The 16,202-nt window shown below is 37.3% G+C and overlaps 1 protein-coding gene across 4 annotated transcripts in view; it reads left to right on the top strand.

The window, feature by feature from the left end:
• The window catches only part of LOC121642293 (C-myc promoter-binding protein-like), a 92,129-nt gene that overhangs the window by 45,771 nt on the left and 30,156 nt on the right, over positions 1–16,202 (top strand). For 2 of the 4 annotated variants that reach the window (XM_041988944.1, XM_041988960.1), the window contains exons 9-14: positions 764–908; positions 1,215–1,390; positions 2,850–2,950; positions 3,784–3,999; positions 8,278–8,423; positions 8,749–8,787. In XM_041988944.1, the coding sequence (XP_041844878.1) occupies positions 764–908; positions 1,215–1,390; positions 2,850–2,950; positions 3,784–3,999; positions 8,278–8,423; positions 8,749–8,787 (823 nt within the window). The remainder of the gene's footprint in view (positions 1–763; positions 909–1,214; positions 1,391–2,849; positions 2,951–3,783; positions 4,000–8,277; positions 8,424–8,748; positions 8,788–16,202) is intronic. The other 2 variants (XM_041988950.1, XM_041988968.1) reach the window with 1 other exon arrangement.

Here is a 16,202-nt window from a genome sequence, read left to right on the forward strand (position 1 = left end):
ACTCAAACCACACTCCTTTCCGCTGACCTGTCTGATGTGATGGCACATGGATTCTGTGTGACCAAAAAAAAAAGAAAATAAAATAAAAAAAAAAAAAAAAAAAAATTATATATATATATATATATATATATATATATATATATATATATATATATATATATATATATATATATATATATATATATATATATATAGTGATGGTATAATCTATCTTGAGGCTGTCAAAAATAACATGTTAATGTCCTACAAAAATGCAATTTTATCTCAGTTTTTAAAACTATTTTTTATTATTATTTCTCTTCCACAGTGCCTTTAAACTTCCTTTTTCAAACTGGGAAAACTTTCATGTCATTCTTTAGACTTTCCCAACTTTCTGGACATCACTTGGCTTCAGTTTTAGACCCACAGAGTTTCAAGAAGTGAAATGTTTTATAAAACATGTTTTTTTACTTTACATAAGTTTAATGTTTGAAGAAAGCCGTTATTACTGCAAAGCCTGTGTTTTACTACAAAAATCAACAATTTATTTATTTATTTAAATATTTTTTTGTGCCAGTGGCAAACTTAAGGATTTCATGAGGTGTAATTTTATTCTCAGCATTTTAAAATGTTGATGTTATCCTGGTAAGGTGGATTAAAAACAAAACAACTGGTTTAGAATAATGTACATTAACTCTTATGTACAAGTATTTGCAGTGAGAAAGATTTTGACGTTTGTGACGTTTTATTATTTAGTATTTTGTGTTTTCCTTTTTTTTTGTAGCGGAGGTCGTTTTTCCACTCTGCTCCAGAACCTCGGACCAGAGAACGCTGTCACTTTGCTTGTGTTTGCTGTCACTGAACATAAGATCCTGGTCCACTCGTTACGTCCAGCAGTGCTGACCAGTGTCACTGAAGCTCTGGTGTCTGTAAGTTATTAAGTGTGTCTCACTTCTAACATACAGTACACTTGATTTTTACTTATAATTTTAGTAATATTAAGCCCCAACATTTATTTTTATGTGTGTTATACGTTTGTTATTTAGTTTCTGGGATGCTTAGGCATTTTGAGGATTAACTCAATAATTGAAGAGGTAGAAGTTTGTAATAAGATGCTTCTAATGATATCTGGAGGCTCAGTTTCAGGGTTAATCTAACATAAAACACCAATGAACGCAGCTTATTAAAGAAGGCACAGCAACACAGCACCCTCTCATCATCATCCTCCTCCTCAGATGATCTTCCCATTCCACTGGCCGTGTCCTTATATTCCCCTGTGTCCCCTGGCGTTGGCTGATGTTCTGAGTGCCCCCTGCCCGTTCATCGTAGGAGTGGACTCGCGCTACTTTGATCTGTATGACCCTCCGCCAGATGTGAGCTGCGTGGATCTGGACACAAACACCATCTTCCAGTGAGCACAGTTCCTAAGAAATATTAAAGGTTTATTTGGCTGTTTTTTTATTTTTACTTTTTATGGGAAGTACTTACGAGTTGTCTGCTTCTTACCTGCAGAAGTCAGAGTGATCTCTGTTTGTAGAGTCAGACATTTTCTCGACAGGTGAGCTGAGCTTAAAGCTCAGATGTTCATGACATGAGGGGGAATTTTTCACCGTCTAAAACAACTGAGACCTCAGAAATTCTTTCTGTTAAAGCAAGAGTTACATGGATTTTTACAGCGTACCACGTCTGCAAGAAACGGTTACATAAACTGGTTCAGTCTAAAATGGTCCATCATGAAAGCTGCAAATGAACAGAATGTGTTGAAACACAGACAAAAATACACAATCTCCAAGATTTTTTTTAGGTGTGAATAGTTTCGATGTCTAACTTTCTGACTCCTAAAACTTTTCATGCAGATACTGTTAAGTTACGTAAGACACTGACCACTTGTAAGAACTATATAAAAACCCACTTACAAAATCCGAATAGCCTTTTAAGCCTTTAAGACCTGACCCAACAAATAATAGTCAGGCAATTAAGAAAAGGAGAAAGTGTCTAAACCATGAATCGACTACTAAATGTTTTGTTCCATGACAGCTTGTATCTAAGCATCATACCGTGTGGTCATCAGACATTTTTTGTGATGGTATACCACCGTTGTAGTTACCGTTTGGTTCAATGAATTATTTGAGATGAAGGATTTACCATATCCCGATTCTCCTTAAATACCCTACATTAATGACACAACATCAGTGTAGCATGAACTTTTTACATTTTCTATAAATTTAACCCAAAAAGTGAATACCTTGTCAGTAGCATATTTCCGGTTTATTATTGTGTGATTTATGATATCCAACAGGGGCAGAAGAAAAGCATCAGATTGCTCAAAACCCTGTTGTTTACAAGGTTTTTTTTACCATAACGTGATACAATATGTCTCAGAAACTGTATGTGTGACCTTGTGAAGAGTTTAAACCTTCATTTGGATGAGGAACTGATGTGTTGATTTTTCTTTTTGATTTATTTTCTGAACTAAAGGAGTCGCCATTGATGAATATGTTGCTGTGTAATTATTGGAGTTAACTGCAGTGCAGTGATTCATGCGTTGATTCTACAGCATTATACTAGCTATACATTATTTTTTGTGCCTGACCTCTATCTAGTGGCTGCCAGGTCATGAATTCTAAGTTTAGACCCCAGTTAATTTTCCAAGAGATTGGGTGGAGGTGGTTATTTTTGTAGTGTCAAACTTGTTTTAATATGAAGAGAATGCAATTTCCCAGCGTGTCAAGTAAGGTCAGTAATGGTTCGCATCATTTTTGGCCTCATTACCAGCCAGACAGCGTTAGAGTGGTCTAAATCCTGAAGCTCCTGTTGGTTTTGGCCTGCTCATGCTCTCCAGAGCTCAGTATGTGATTCTGCTTTTCCAGTAATGAAGATAAGCGAGCTCTCACATGGAAGATCCTGCCAAAGAAAGCCTGTAAAAACCTGATGAATGTGCTGAGCAATCTCTACCAGCAGCTGGTCGATGGTGAGTACTGAGCCCGTTTATGAACGGGTAGAACAAACTGTTGGGAAAGGGTGTCTGTTTTGGTTTGGTGAATTTCTTCATGTGAGTATAACAAAGTAGGTTTTCTGTAAATATTTTCCTCAGTGTTTATATTTCAGTTGAGATGAATAGAAATCGTCAAGGTTTACAAGCAAAGAATTAATCTCCTGTCACAATCTGTGTTTCATTAAAATGATTCAACTTGTATACATCTGTGGCTAATTATTAAGTTAACGCAACATTCATCACCTTTAGATTTTATTATGTCTTTACAATCTTACTTCCATTTCATTTGCTTCTCCAGTCAACAAAGTGAAAGTGGAAGGTAATCCTATTGTGGCATCATATGCTAATTATCCGTCTGCTCTGCTGTGGTGCTCACTCTGTTATTGTCAACTTTTTCTGCTACTCAAAAAGCAAACTCACCGAGAGACCATCAAAAACGAGCTGCTTATTCAACTGTAGTAATTGAATAAATTAATTTTCTGATTCAGTGAAGTATAAAATCTCCAAAGTCGCTGCCAGAAGGGCTGAACATTGATATGCATTCCAGAGGTTTTATGTGAAAGATTTAAGCCTCTTGTTTCTTTAGAAAAGCGGATATCAACTGAAGTTTTTCATTGTAATTACGTGATGTTAATCCTCATTTACCATATGAATGCTTACTGAAAGCACTGCACAGACACAAGCCCTTTAAAGACATGTACTTTGACCGTAATGATTTCTTTAAAATGATTCAGCATTTTCAGCAGCATCAGTTAAAAGGAATAAATTAAATTCTATGTTGAAATGATCTTTTTTTTCTCCATCTTCAGGTCAGTACCGGCCTGATGGCTTACTTGAGCTGAGCATGAGCGATTCTCCAGAGCTGAGCTGTGGAAAGAGTCTCCATACGCTGGAGCTGGAGATCCAGGAAGCTTTCCTGCGCTTTATGGCAGCTATTTTAAGGGGTTATCGCTTGTTCCTGCGGCCGATCACCCAAGCACCTTCAGAGAAAGCCACGGACGCTAGCTCGCTCTTTGACTTGCAAGGTATCAGGAGTCAGAGCTTGGAGTCGCAATGAAAACATTGACTGCATTAACCAAGTCCTCTTTTTCCCAGCAGCCTCTTTAAAGTCCTCATACAGGATTGCATAACAAGTCTGCTGCTGTGTTAAGAGCCACTTTTCCTCTGGTGGCTGCCCGGCACTGGCAGCTTACAGGAAAACCTGGAAAAGCAAAAAAACAACAAAAGCATCAAAAGTTAAAACTGAGAATTGGATTTTTTTTTATTAAAAATATTGTCTCATTTTGGGTCTGCTGCAAGCAACACATAAAAAATACAGCCAGGGTATGTATTACATTAGGTTTTTTAATCACTCTGTGTTTAGCAACAGGACAGTTGAACTTTGGAGCCATGTGCATGGCTGTATGTATGTGTGTCTGGAATGAAAACAGCATTCCCTCAGAAAAAGTCTGCATATGTTGCTCCAAAACATTTCCAGCATCAGTAGCACCCTCACACATTCATAGTTTACCCAATTGTTGTGTACTAATCTACCCCCACACACTCGTGGATGCTGGTTTGTTCTTAAAACAAACCAGGTGGTTATAGACTTTTTCTCAACTTCTCGGAAGCTTTGTTTATTTGTTCTAAAGCAGTTTATGTAAAGTGGTAAAAACCTCAACCTTTTAAAAGACTTTACACTCATTATAGTTCCTAGCTGGCCATTTAACCTATAATTCCTTTTGTTGTTTCAAATGATATACAAAATCAATGTTTTTAAATGTTTTTATTAACATTTTACACCCTGACTCAACTCACGTGGAAGCAGGGTTACAAGATGCTGTTCTTGAGGTCAATGACGAACTTTTGTGCTTGGAAACTGAATCATGTTGATGGCAAAGCCTTTTCATTAGGTTTGCATTTCCTTCCAAAGTAATGCGTTCATACTGATTATAATCAGTATGAATATTTTTTATTTATATATATATATATTTTTTTTTTCTTTTTTTGCAGTTCTTGTGAGAGCTTGAGTCCACAATTCAGTTAGACCACTCTTGGATGTATCCCTAGTGTTCTTATATTTTTTTGTCTTCATAAGGATCTGAAAGGATGACTACACACCTTATGTGCATATATCATGTAGTGATGAGTCCTTTTAGCCAAGAACCAAGCTAACATTTAGCCTGATTTAAGCTGTTAAGCATATAAAACATCAACTAATAACTTACCTGCCAATATTATAATAGTTTTGGGTAATTTAAATGTAATAAAGCCAGTAATATAATAACTTGCTAAATCTTGTAATCATATCTCTTTTGAAGAGCAAACTGCACAAAAACAAGAAAAATCTTGTTTTTCTGAGAAATGCAGTCTTATTCATGTATTATTACATTATTTGCTGCAGTTATTACATTTCAAAGTTTTTTTATTATTATATTGTTGGCTCAAACATTTTATGACATTATTGGCTTTATTACACTTAAAATGTTGGTTGCTACAAACTTGTTAGCATGTTTTAGCTCAGTGACCAGTATAGGTTAAGCAGAACATCTGTGACCCAAAAAATATAGCTTATTTTCTGTATCATTGTTCATTTACACTGCAAAGCCAGTTCAGCCATAGCTGTACAGCGACAGTACATGATTAGTCCTAATGAGTTTCTGAATATATAAAGTAACAGTACGTCACCTGTTGGACTTTCATCTGGTGTAGCTGGCCAGCCTGAAACACAGATGGTGTTGTTTAAAACATGAGCTGTCATATGTATCCATCCCCACCTCTGAGTAAATACACACCAAGGTTGTTTTTTAGGAAGGCTGGAGTTTGAGAAGATGCTTGGGTTAGGGGTTTAAGGCCTTTCTGAAACTAAATGTTAGCCACTTAGTACCACAGCTGATAAATGCTCCATAAGATCGACTCCATTTCTTGGATTGGTGCCCATAAAATCTGGTTCTGGTCTAGCTGAACTGAGCTCGGGTAACATCATAGCAGCTCCACTGGAGGATAGCTGGGGCCAAGGACACATCCGATCTGAGTTATGTGATACAGCAAACAGGAACGGCTGCAGCGTTACATAACATCACAAGGAGATGGAACAGCCTGTGCATCATGTCTGAACTCCTGACCGCTTTTTGACCTAATACAAAAAACTCCTGCCTGTAAAGGTTTTGTTTTATTTTCCCTGCTTGAGCCTGAAAATGCCAGTTTCATCCTTTATATGATTCCAGTGTTTTCACTGCAGCACCTCTGACATTAACTCACAGGCTGCTTCTGAATCAAATTCATGAGGGAGATTATTACTAAACAAGATTTCAGAAACAGCTTTAAAACTATAGTTTTATTATTATTATTATTATTTTTGTAAAATAAAATCATTATTTTGTCTTTAGTGCCAGTGCATAATTGGTACTAAGAAAAATAGGCAGCACCATTATTGATCAGTCATTACACACTTGCACTCTTAATGTTTCTCAGTATTTACAGCCATTAGATGTCATAAACAGCTGTGAAGCTACAGAGAGGCGTTTTGCTGAGAATCAGCTGATGTTGCTGGTTACAAGTAGCCACTATTCAGATTAAAACATTTACCAGATGGTGATGGTGTGGATTGAAGGGTCGTTTCCTTCTGTCTGTGATGTTTTTGTCACCTTTCCTCTTTCCCTTTTGCATGTTTTTGCTATTTTCCATCATTTTCTGTCCCCTCCCCCAGATTCCGTGATTCAAAGTAAATAAATAAATAAATGAATCAGGAGCCTTACCCATAGGCCTCCCCTTGACAGCAACCAGATTATCATTTTGCTTGCTATGATGCTGGACAGGACAGGTTAAAAAAAAAAGATGCAGGAAGCCTTCAGCGTGCACCTCTGAGCTGTGAGCCAGCGGTTGTTCATCCTCCTCACTGTGTCCTAACAGCAGGGGCTTATTACTCGGTTCAGCTGCTTTCAGACTCAATTAAGGAAGCTTTTCACAATGTTGCTGCACATCCCAAACTGGCCATTAGACTAATAACGTTGTGGCATGCATTATCCAAACCAAGACAAATGGAAGTTATATGATGTATTTATGGCCTTTTAGTATTTATGGCCTTAGGAGTCTTTATTCACAAAATCACACACCTAGAGGAAATCTGTTAATTCTTGCTGTGAACTATCCTTCAACGGATGGAATCAACTAAGCGATGTAAATAAATGCTAATTCAGTTTTTATCTCTTCTTCATGAGAGCCCCCTGCAAAGAGGCAGCATGAGATGCATGCAATACAGAAGATCATATATTGGGAAGCACCAATCCTAACATGCAGGATACCAAAATCATAGGGAGAAACTCATCTAAAAAAATCTACCAAACAAACCCAATTTAATGTATGGAAATGTAACAAAAACATTAGAGCATCACTAGCTTCTGCTAATTTCTCCACTTCGAGCAAACCACACAAACACGGTGTTGTATGAAAACAGAGACTCTGTTGATTACAAAGAAGTCTGTTTCATTGTGGGACAAAAACTTTGAGCTAGCAAACAAACAAACAAAAAACAAAAAAAAAACAAAATAACAAACATATATCTATATCTATATATATATAGATATATATTTATAGATAGATAGATAGATAGATAGATCATGTTTTACTTTTGTTGTTTTGCAGTCAAAAGTTTTATTCCAGCTCATAAAAACTGCTGTGTTCTGCTGTGACTCTGCCTTTGTTTGAAATTAATCATAAATGTCCTGGTAGTTTCCATGAAGATTAAAGAGGTCTTACTGTGAAGTATTCATGGTTCCTATGATGCACTTTCATGGGGTTCACTTCTTTCATAATCTTCATAGTATTTTTAAGGGCAATTTGGGGACGATCCCTAGATTCTCCTGACTGTCGATCATCAAAATTAGCCGATGCATTCCTGAGATATTTACTAGTGTAACCGCTCCCTTAAAGCATCTAAAACTGCTGAGGTTCCCTTCTGCTTTTGCACAGTTCCTCATCAGACATTACATTAATAACTCGTAGATGAATTAGACTGCTTTCCTCTAGTTTTCACTAAAGGTAAAGCTTTTCTTTTTCGGAGGAGATAACCATTTATATTTTCTGCTGTGTTCCAGGTGAATTACTCTGACACAGTGACATATCTTGATTCAATGTTTTCTGTAATAATCTCACATGTCTCAGTAGAACAAGATTATACATACAGCATTCGTATACATATTTTGGGTGTGTCAGACAGAAAAAAATAGCCTTTGTGAAGAAGTTAATTCTGGAAAACCTCAAATCTCAGCAGGGTAAGACTACTATAGTTTGTAAAGGCTGAAATGTAAACTTTCTGTCTTCAGGGTTCCTAAAGAGCCGGGACCGCTCACACCAGAAGTTTTACTCTTTGATGACCAAGACCCAGATGTTCATTCGCTTCATCGAGGAGTGCTCTTTTGTCAGCGACAAAGATGCCAGCCTGGCCTTCTTCGACGACTGTGTGGACAAAGTGAGCTTTATTTTTAATAGTAAAACGTAGTGTTATTTATTTCTTCTTCTGATGAATTTAAATTAAGCTTCTTACAAAGATCTCTTAAAAACAAATGATACCCCTTTTCTTCTTTATCAGCCATTTCTGCTAATGTAGTTTTTTGTCTCATATCTTTGGGAGCAATTCAGCTGACTTCTTCTGTGTTCCACTTATCGTATGGTCATTAGTTTTCATCCTCCTATGTGGTGCCTCACTTGTCTTCGGCCACTTGTCTTCTCTTTCCTGCTTTCAATTTTCTTGGGTTTCTCTCTGTCTTTCCTCTCCTGCCTCTTTTTGTGAACAGCTTTACAATTCAGAACGGAGTGCAGACAAAGGAGGAAAGGTAAGTCTGTCATCATGATTACCTGTTCTGGATATATTTTGTTTCCTGGGTACAGCCCCTGCAAATAGCGTCATTAATTAGGCTGAGAATACATCATACAGGTAGCAGTGTTTGTCTCCTCATCTCCTTGACGTGAAGAAGCATGGCTTAAGCAGCTTTCCACACCTTCAGCTTTAGTTCAAGTTTACCTGTTTTCACATCCATTTGTGTTTTTTGTTTTGATTTGCATCCAGTTAAATTCAAGTTGTGTCACCCTTTTTGGTTTTCTACATTTTAATGATCATTGGAATATTCGCTGCCTGCATTTGCTGCAGCAGCAGTTTGTCCTGAAATAATGAAATCACCACTTATAGAAAATCTGTGTACAGTTTTCAGCCAAGATTTCTGCATCATTCTTTCATGGGTCTAGTGAGTAAGGCTTTTTAGCGCTTGAGTGAATTCTGCAGGGTTAAAAGAGCTGGAAGTTACTGTAGATCCCCTGGGTTCTCATCTCTTAGTGTGACAATTTGAATGTTGAAGAGGCTGCTTCATTGACAGCATCTTGACTAGTTTGACTTGGTGTGCTCCAAGGATTTTGTCTTCTGTTTTTCCAAAGTCACATCCGTGGGTTGCTGGTTTTTCCAGATGACATTAGTAACCACCTCTGAAATATACTTTTCTGTCCTTGAGTTACTCGTGTATCTGTGTGTTCTCATTTTATGGTTGTAACTGAGATGTAGTGAAAGTGAATCTGAAGGCCAGCTTCCACATCTTCCCCTTTGTGTTCTCAGACCAGCGGGGGGATTCAGATCTTCTCCTGCTGCTCCATGTGCATCAGACTGATTTAATCCCTCACACTGTCTTGGAGCGCTCTGGTGGCATTACATTGTCTACACACATCACCGCTCAGGCCACTCACACAGCACTCCAGCACAAAGTGATAAGGTTAAAACACTCTGATCCCTGAGGAAAAATAGCTTCTCGTAGCAACAGAACTAATTAAATTTATTGGGGTCACAAGATTAAATCTAAATATTTATGCACATTAAGCTGATTAATTATCGAAAGCTGTGAAAATACAAACACATTTGCATCAGAGGGCAAATGTGGGATCTTAGTAGTACAGAAAATAGTACAGAAATAAATTAAGACAACAAGTTAATTACTTTCCTTTGTTTTTTAACCAAAAAGTAGGAAAATATATTTAAGGTTAAGACTAATTTTTATCATTTGCATCTGCTGGCCAATGTGGAACCATTTTTCAGTCGTCATGATCGTGAGACAACCATCCACACGTTTATCAGTTCTGGACTTCATTACTGTAACACTGCATGCCGGTGTCCCCAAGTCCACCCTCAGCCGCCTTCAGCTGCCAGGTTTTTAACAAACAGCCAGACGAGAGCACATCCTCATCCTACTCCACTGGCTTCTGGTCAAATTGATTTGAAACTTTTGTTTGTTTTTAAAGCTCCTAATCGTTCTGCACCATCTTATTTATCTGAGCTTTTAACTTCGTGAGCATGGCAGAGCCTTATGGTCGCCTAACCAGCTTTTACTCAACATACCCAGATCTAGATGTTAACACTGGTGACTGAGCGTTCTCAGTTGTTCCTCCCAGGCTCTGGGATAAGCTCCCCTGTGATCTACGTGTTGTCTTGGACCTGCTGCTTGTTAAGTTGAATCTTAAAACCTATTAATTTATGATTGCTTTTAATACCCAGTAGTGTGGTGGCACTTTAATCTAATTCTGTTATTGTTCTGTTGGTTTCTTCTTCCTTTTTTTTTTTCTTCTTTTTTTTACTGTTTTATATTTTCTGATTTTTCTTTTACATATTTCTGTATTTGCTAGTGTAATTCCTTGATGTTTCAGTGATGTTTTGTCTATTGCAAATCACTTTTGTCACCTGTGGGTTGTTGGAAAGGGCTATATCCTTAAAGTTTTATTTATTTGTTTGTTTGTTTGTTTGTCAGTCTTACAGCTGTGGATCTGAAAACATGGAAACCGTATGATGAAAATACATGAAATTACGACGTGTTTGCGCGTACAGTTTATTTTTTATTTTTATATGGTTGTAAATCTCTCGATTAGGTAGCATTATTAGCTGAATTACATAATAAATAAATAACCCAATGCAAGATTTCCAGTATGATCCTTAAAGCCCTGCCAGTGAACATGTTTCCTCAGTTCAGCGCCCCATAATAAAGACTATGTACATAATGAATGTCAATGTGCTGTCAAAACAAGTCGAAAGCAGAGGAAAGTTATGTAGTGTTACTTGAAATGACATCACCCTCCTTCCATGATCTAACTGAAAATGACTGCATATGCATTTAAAGTAAAAAAGCCCACATTTTTTTCCATGGAGTATACTGTAAATTTATCTAATTAGCTCTTACATCCTTTACAAAGTTGGGCCAAATGTTCCAGAGTTTATGTGTGATCCATTTATTCACATTAACTTTGAGCCTCTTTTTCAGCTTAAAGAAATATTCCAGAATGACACAACTGATTAGAAGAGTGAAATGTATGTAAATAGTGCTCTCTGTAATAGCCTATCAGTTGCAAATCAAAAATATTATTTATTACACTTTGACAGCTTCATGGTTGTTGGACTTTTCATTTTGGTCAAATATGGATTTGATTGTGACGGAGGTTGTTTTGTCCCTGTCAAGGTAAGACAGACCCAGAACACAAAAGAGGGCATACATACCTGACATTGTCTCAGAATACAAGGAAGTGAATCCAGGTGTGGGTATTAGAAGTTACTTCACTTTCAAGATTTAATATTCAAGATCTTTATTGTTATTATTATAAATATGTAAAAGATAAAATATATAAGAGATATAAGAACACCTCTATATTTACAGAAGATTAGAAATAATTCACAGCAGACAGTAATATTTGCAGTGTGGATAAAGTACATCCTAATGCAAGGACAGAGGTCTGTGTGTGTGCTTGTGCCTGAGAAGGTGTGAATCTTCAATGTGTGTGGCTGTGGAGGGTTGGGTGCATGTGTGCGAGTACTGTGTTAAACTACAGGGGGGCTATTGCTTTCACAGCTTTGGGGAAGAAGGTGTCTGAGGGGCCGTCCCCATGATGCCAAACTGCAGTAAAACCACAAAAGTATTTTAGCAATCCACCCTTTCACCAGTGAACCCAGGGATTAGCCTCCATGAAGCCGATCATGTCTGAAACCAGGTACCAAGGTGGATGGGTTTGAGACCTCCACCGTCTATGGTACTGTGAGGACAGTGTAACCGCTCTACTAGAAGATATGAATTCAGTGTGATGAACGCATGCCAAACACAACAACGATAATGGCGTCTCTGACCAGCTACTGTGGTGCTGCTCTAGACATTTGTCGCTTGTGTACAGCTTTAGCACCAAAATGTGCTGCTTTTAACCCTAACACAGTATTGCGCTACTATACCAGCAACAGCGGGAGCAAGCAGAATTGTCATAATCTGCGCATGCGCTACCTCTTGTTCTAGCTCTGGAGTGTTGCTCTTTAATCATCATAGCGCCTCCAACTGCCTTGTAATATGTACTACAGCAGTTTTGTGGGGATGTTGAAGCCTTTCTCCCAGTTTTAGCCTCCGTTTTCACACCTGAACCGCCTTTGGTGCCGTGTGGACATAGCCTGAGTCTTTCTGTGGTGATAGAAGTGGTAAAAACAGTGCATTGCCTGGGGGGTTGGGATCAGCTGCAATGCATCTGACCCTCCTCTGGGCTCAAGCGGTGTAGATGGAGTCCAGATCTGATAGAAAGCGAATTTTATTTGATTTTGTTTAGATTTTCACTTATCTAAATATATATATTTTCTATTTATTTTAAATACCACCTATTTATGTGGGACTCTGTTTTATTGTTTTGTTTCACTCAAGTACACAGTTTTTATGAACTCCTATATTTTATTTTTTTTACTTTATTTTGTCATTTTCCTGAACTCCTTTATCTGTATTTTTATTCTTGTCGCTCATATTAGTTCTTATTGTTTATAAGTTTATTTAATCTTGTTTTTACTTTTTAACTCCAGTGTTTTGCTTCTACGGATCCTCCACACCGGTTCCTCTACCTCTGTCTGCAGGGTTGTTGCCATGGTGACTGTGCTTGCCACCTTGTCTCCTCAATGCACTGCTTGTACCAAAACTTTTGCCAGCTGGATGCCCTTTTTCAGTTCTTTGCTAAAAGCCAATTTGTCTCCTGCTCTGTAGGCTGCATCCCAGGCTTTTAGCAGGGACCGAATCACAATCATCAGATCTGAGAGTGATTGCAGACACTTTGCTCAAGCAGTTTTTCATTGTGATGTTAGCTTTGTTTTTAAAAATTAGCCCTGAGAATCAGAACATTATTTTAGGCTTAGATGCTCTTTATTAGAGAAGAGGAAAACTGTCTTTAATCTGCTTCAAAGAACTACAATTCTCAGCTTTGACTGAGATCATTGGGAATTATGCACTTTAAGCTACTGCCTCACCTCCACTTTTTTGACATGAATTAGCCCCTGTGGTGTTAAAGTCTGTCATTAAATACTACTCAATTTATAAAGATTACCACTATGACTTTTTATATTTCACATCCACTAAAAAGCTCAGACCTCTGCTTGTAAGACTCCCTTCAAGTCTTATCTGGCTACACTTACTAACACTAGCAGTAACATTGCTGATATGAAATAATATCAGTGCAATTTTTTTCCACCTAGATGTGTTTATGTAAGTCTCAGTACTTTTTTTTCCCACCAGAACCTGCCAGCTTCTGGATAAAGACTCTTTGATGGAGTTGTAGCTACTCAGGGGAGGTGGGCTTTACAGTAATTTAATCTTCCCTCTGAGGTGTTGGATTCTTGTAGCTGCCATGTATCAAACACAAACTGATTGACATCTGGAGACTTAATTCACGTAAAAGCCTCTACAGTTCAGTGGCGTCCATCCAGCTCTTTTCTGCTTATAGCACGCTGATGCAATAATGATGTGGTGTAGTGACTGATATGTGATGGACCATTCCAGTAGATCAATAACTCAGATTGTCTTCCAAGGCTGGAGCTGAATGACTGAAGTCTAAACACAGAATTCAGAAGTATATATACTGATGTTGAATGCCAAATCATACCACCATGATAATTAATCTCAGTAGAAATTTGTGTTTTTGTAAGATTGCAGAATGAACTCAGCTCAGACTCACTCGGCTCTAACTTTAGTTTTATAGAGTCTGCACACTCTGATTGGACAATTAACCTATTGCTCTATCCTTTAAGGCTGAATAGATCTTCTTTTACTCTAAATTATTAATGTCAGACAAAGCACCCCCCCCCTCACACACACAGGCTGAAACTGGGCTTTTCCCCTATATATTTATTTATTTCTGTTTAGTTGTCACATGGAGTTCTGCCCAGACTTCTGTGGATGAGGGAGTTTTGCCAAGTTTAAGAAAATGAATGAAAAGATTTGTTGTGCAACTGAGTTTGTCTTTAATGGATGGATATGATGGATACGAATGATGGATGTCTACCCCCAGTAGGTCTTATTGTCTATTAGAAGGCAATGTGAGAAATGTAGTGCCTTCAGTTATCCTTTTGAGGAACAATGCTAATATGTTGAGCAACTTATTCTAAATATTTAATCAGAACCAGCTTTACTAGCCAACTACTTTATATATATGAATGTGTTAATTTAATTGTCATTATGCAGAATGGAAAAAGAGCCATATTTAAATGTATTCTTAAGCACTTTTATCTTGATGTAATTATTTGATTATGCATCTTGATAACAGGTTATTAGCTGCTGTTAAATCTGCATTTACTTAAACAGCTTCAGGCCAAAGTACACAAGTGGGAATTGGTCAAACTCCCCAGTTTGTCTGGCCATTTAGAAGATATTTTCTGCTCTAATAACTACAAATGAGACTTAATAATCATAGCCTGACTTTGTGCTCCATTATTTGCTGCTGCAGCAGTTGACTTAGTTTTTTATTAACAGTTGTTGCTGAAATCAGCTGTGATCAAGTGAAACAAACAATCATTTTATTCCCTTTTGGGTCCTCTGCTTTCTTGCAAAATCACATTAATTTATTACATCTAAAGGAAAAAATAAAACTCACTTTGTTGAAATAAAAAAATGAATTCATAAAAAAAAGTACATGTTACTATGGAATAGTTTATGTAGTTTAGTACAATGCAATGCTTCAGTGTTGTGGGGTCTCTTCACAGGAAAAGTATTCTGTAATCATATGACTGGTAGAAAGTCAGAGTAAACTTTTTTATTTTTAGTTCCTGTTTAAAGACAAAGCTTTCAAACATCACCCCTCTTCCCCACCAGAAAAATAAACTTCTGTTTACTAATGCTTTGACAGAGGATTTGCTCTATAGAACAAAAAGCATGTCCTCACCACCACAGCAGATAACTGCTGCACTGAAAAGAAAAAGGACAGTGATTTAATTCACCTGCTCTCTGTGAAGCATGGGTGTCAAATGTATGGCCCAGGGGCCTAAAGAGGTCCACCAGCGGGTCCAATGTGGCCCATAGGATTTGGTAAATGTGAAAATTAAGGATGCACCAATACCAGTGTCGGGTATTGGTAAATCCAAAGGGATTGATCTGTGGAATTAACAGGTTCATTTTTTTTCCCACATTAACGTATAAAAAACAAAATTATTGCTATGCCATATTAAAACTCCAAATTTGGTATTATCTTGGTGAGAGAAGCTTATTTTGCAGATGTAGATGCTTTGTCACATTCGGTGGAGCCGAATCCACCAAAAAGCACTTTATCCTCCTTATTTATGAAGTTTCTGATGTTTTTAAGCCTTGCATTCAGAGGATGATCGCAGGATGACCCAGTTGATCTATCATACGATGAACCACTTAGTCGACCCATCTGACATTCTGATCCACAATCCTCACCTGTGAACTGTGATAGGACGTATTACTATTCATATTGGTACTGTGTATGGGCAAGCACTCAAATGTGAGTACTTGTATTCGGTTTGAAAAATGTGGTATCGGTGCATCCCTCGTGAAAATGACAGAAGATATTAACTGCAGTTTGTAACTGAAAGTAACTATAATTTCTTATTTGTCCATGTGAGGTTACATTTTTTATGTTTAAATAAAAAATTTACAAGGCAGGGAAATAAAAAGTTATATCTTTTATATCCTCCTTAACAAGTTTCACTTCAGTTTGTATATGTGTCTGTTCAGGTAGTCAGTATTACCTTACACATATGTATGTTTAAAAAAATTCTAGCTCTTGACAAATTAGTCTAACCATAATGTGACATTCTGTATTTTTCAGTTCCAGGTACCTGTGATAAATTTCTTTTGTGATGTTGTAGATCCATTGGGATTTTTAGTTCTAATTCACATATAAATGATAAACTGAAGCAAATTTTGGTTGAAACTGCTCACATTGTTTTTCAAGAAATTAGTTAATATGTTTTCTA

This window comes from Melanotaenia boesemani, chromosome 1 (genome assembly GCF_017639745.1).
Source record: "Melanotaenia boesemani isolate fMelBoe1 chromosome 1, fMelBoe1.pri, whole genome shotgun sequence".
In the NCBI taxonomy this organism is placed as follows: domain Eukaryota; kingdom Metazoa; phylum Chordata; class Actinopteri; order Atheriniformes; family Melanotaeniidae; genus Melanotaenia; species Melanotaenia boesemani.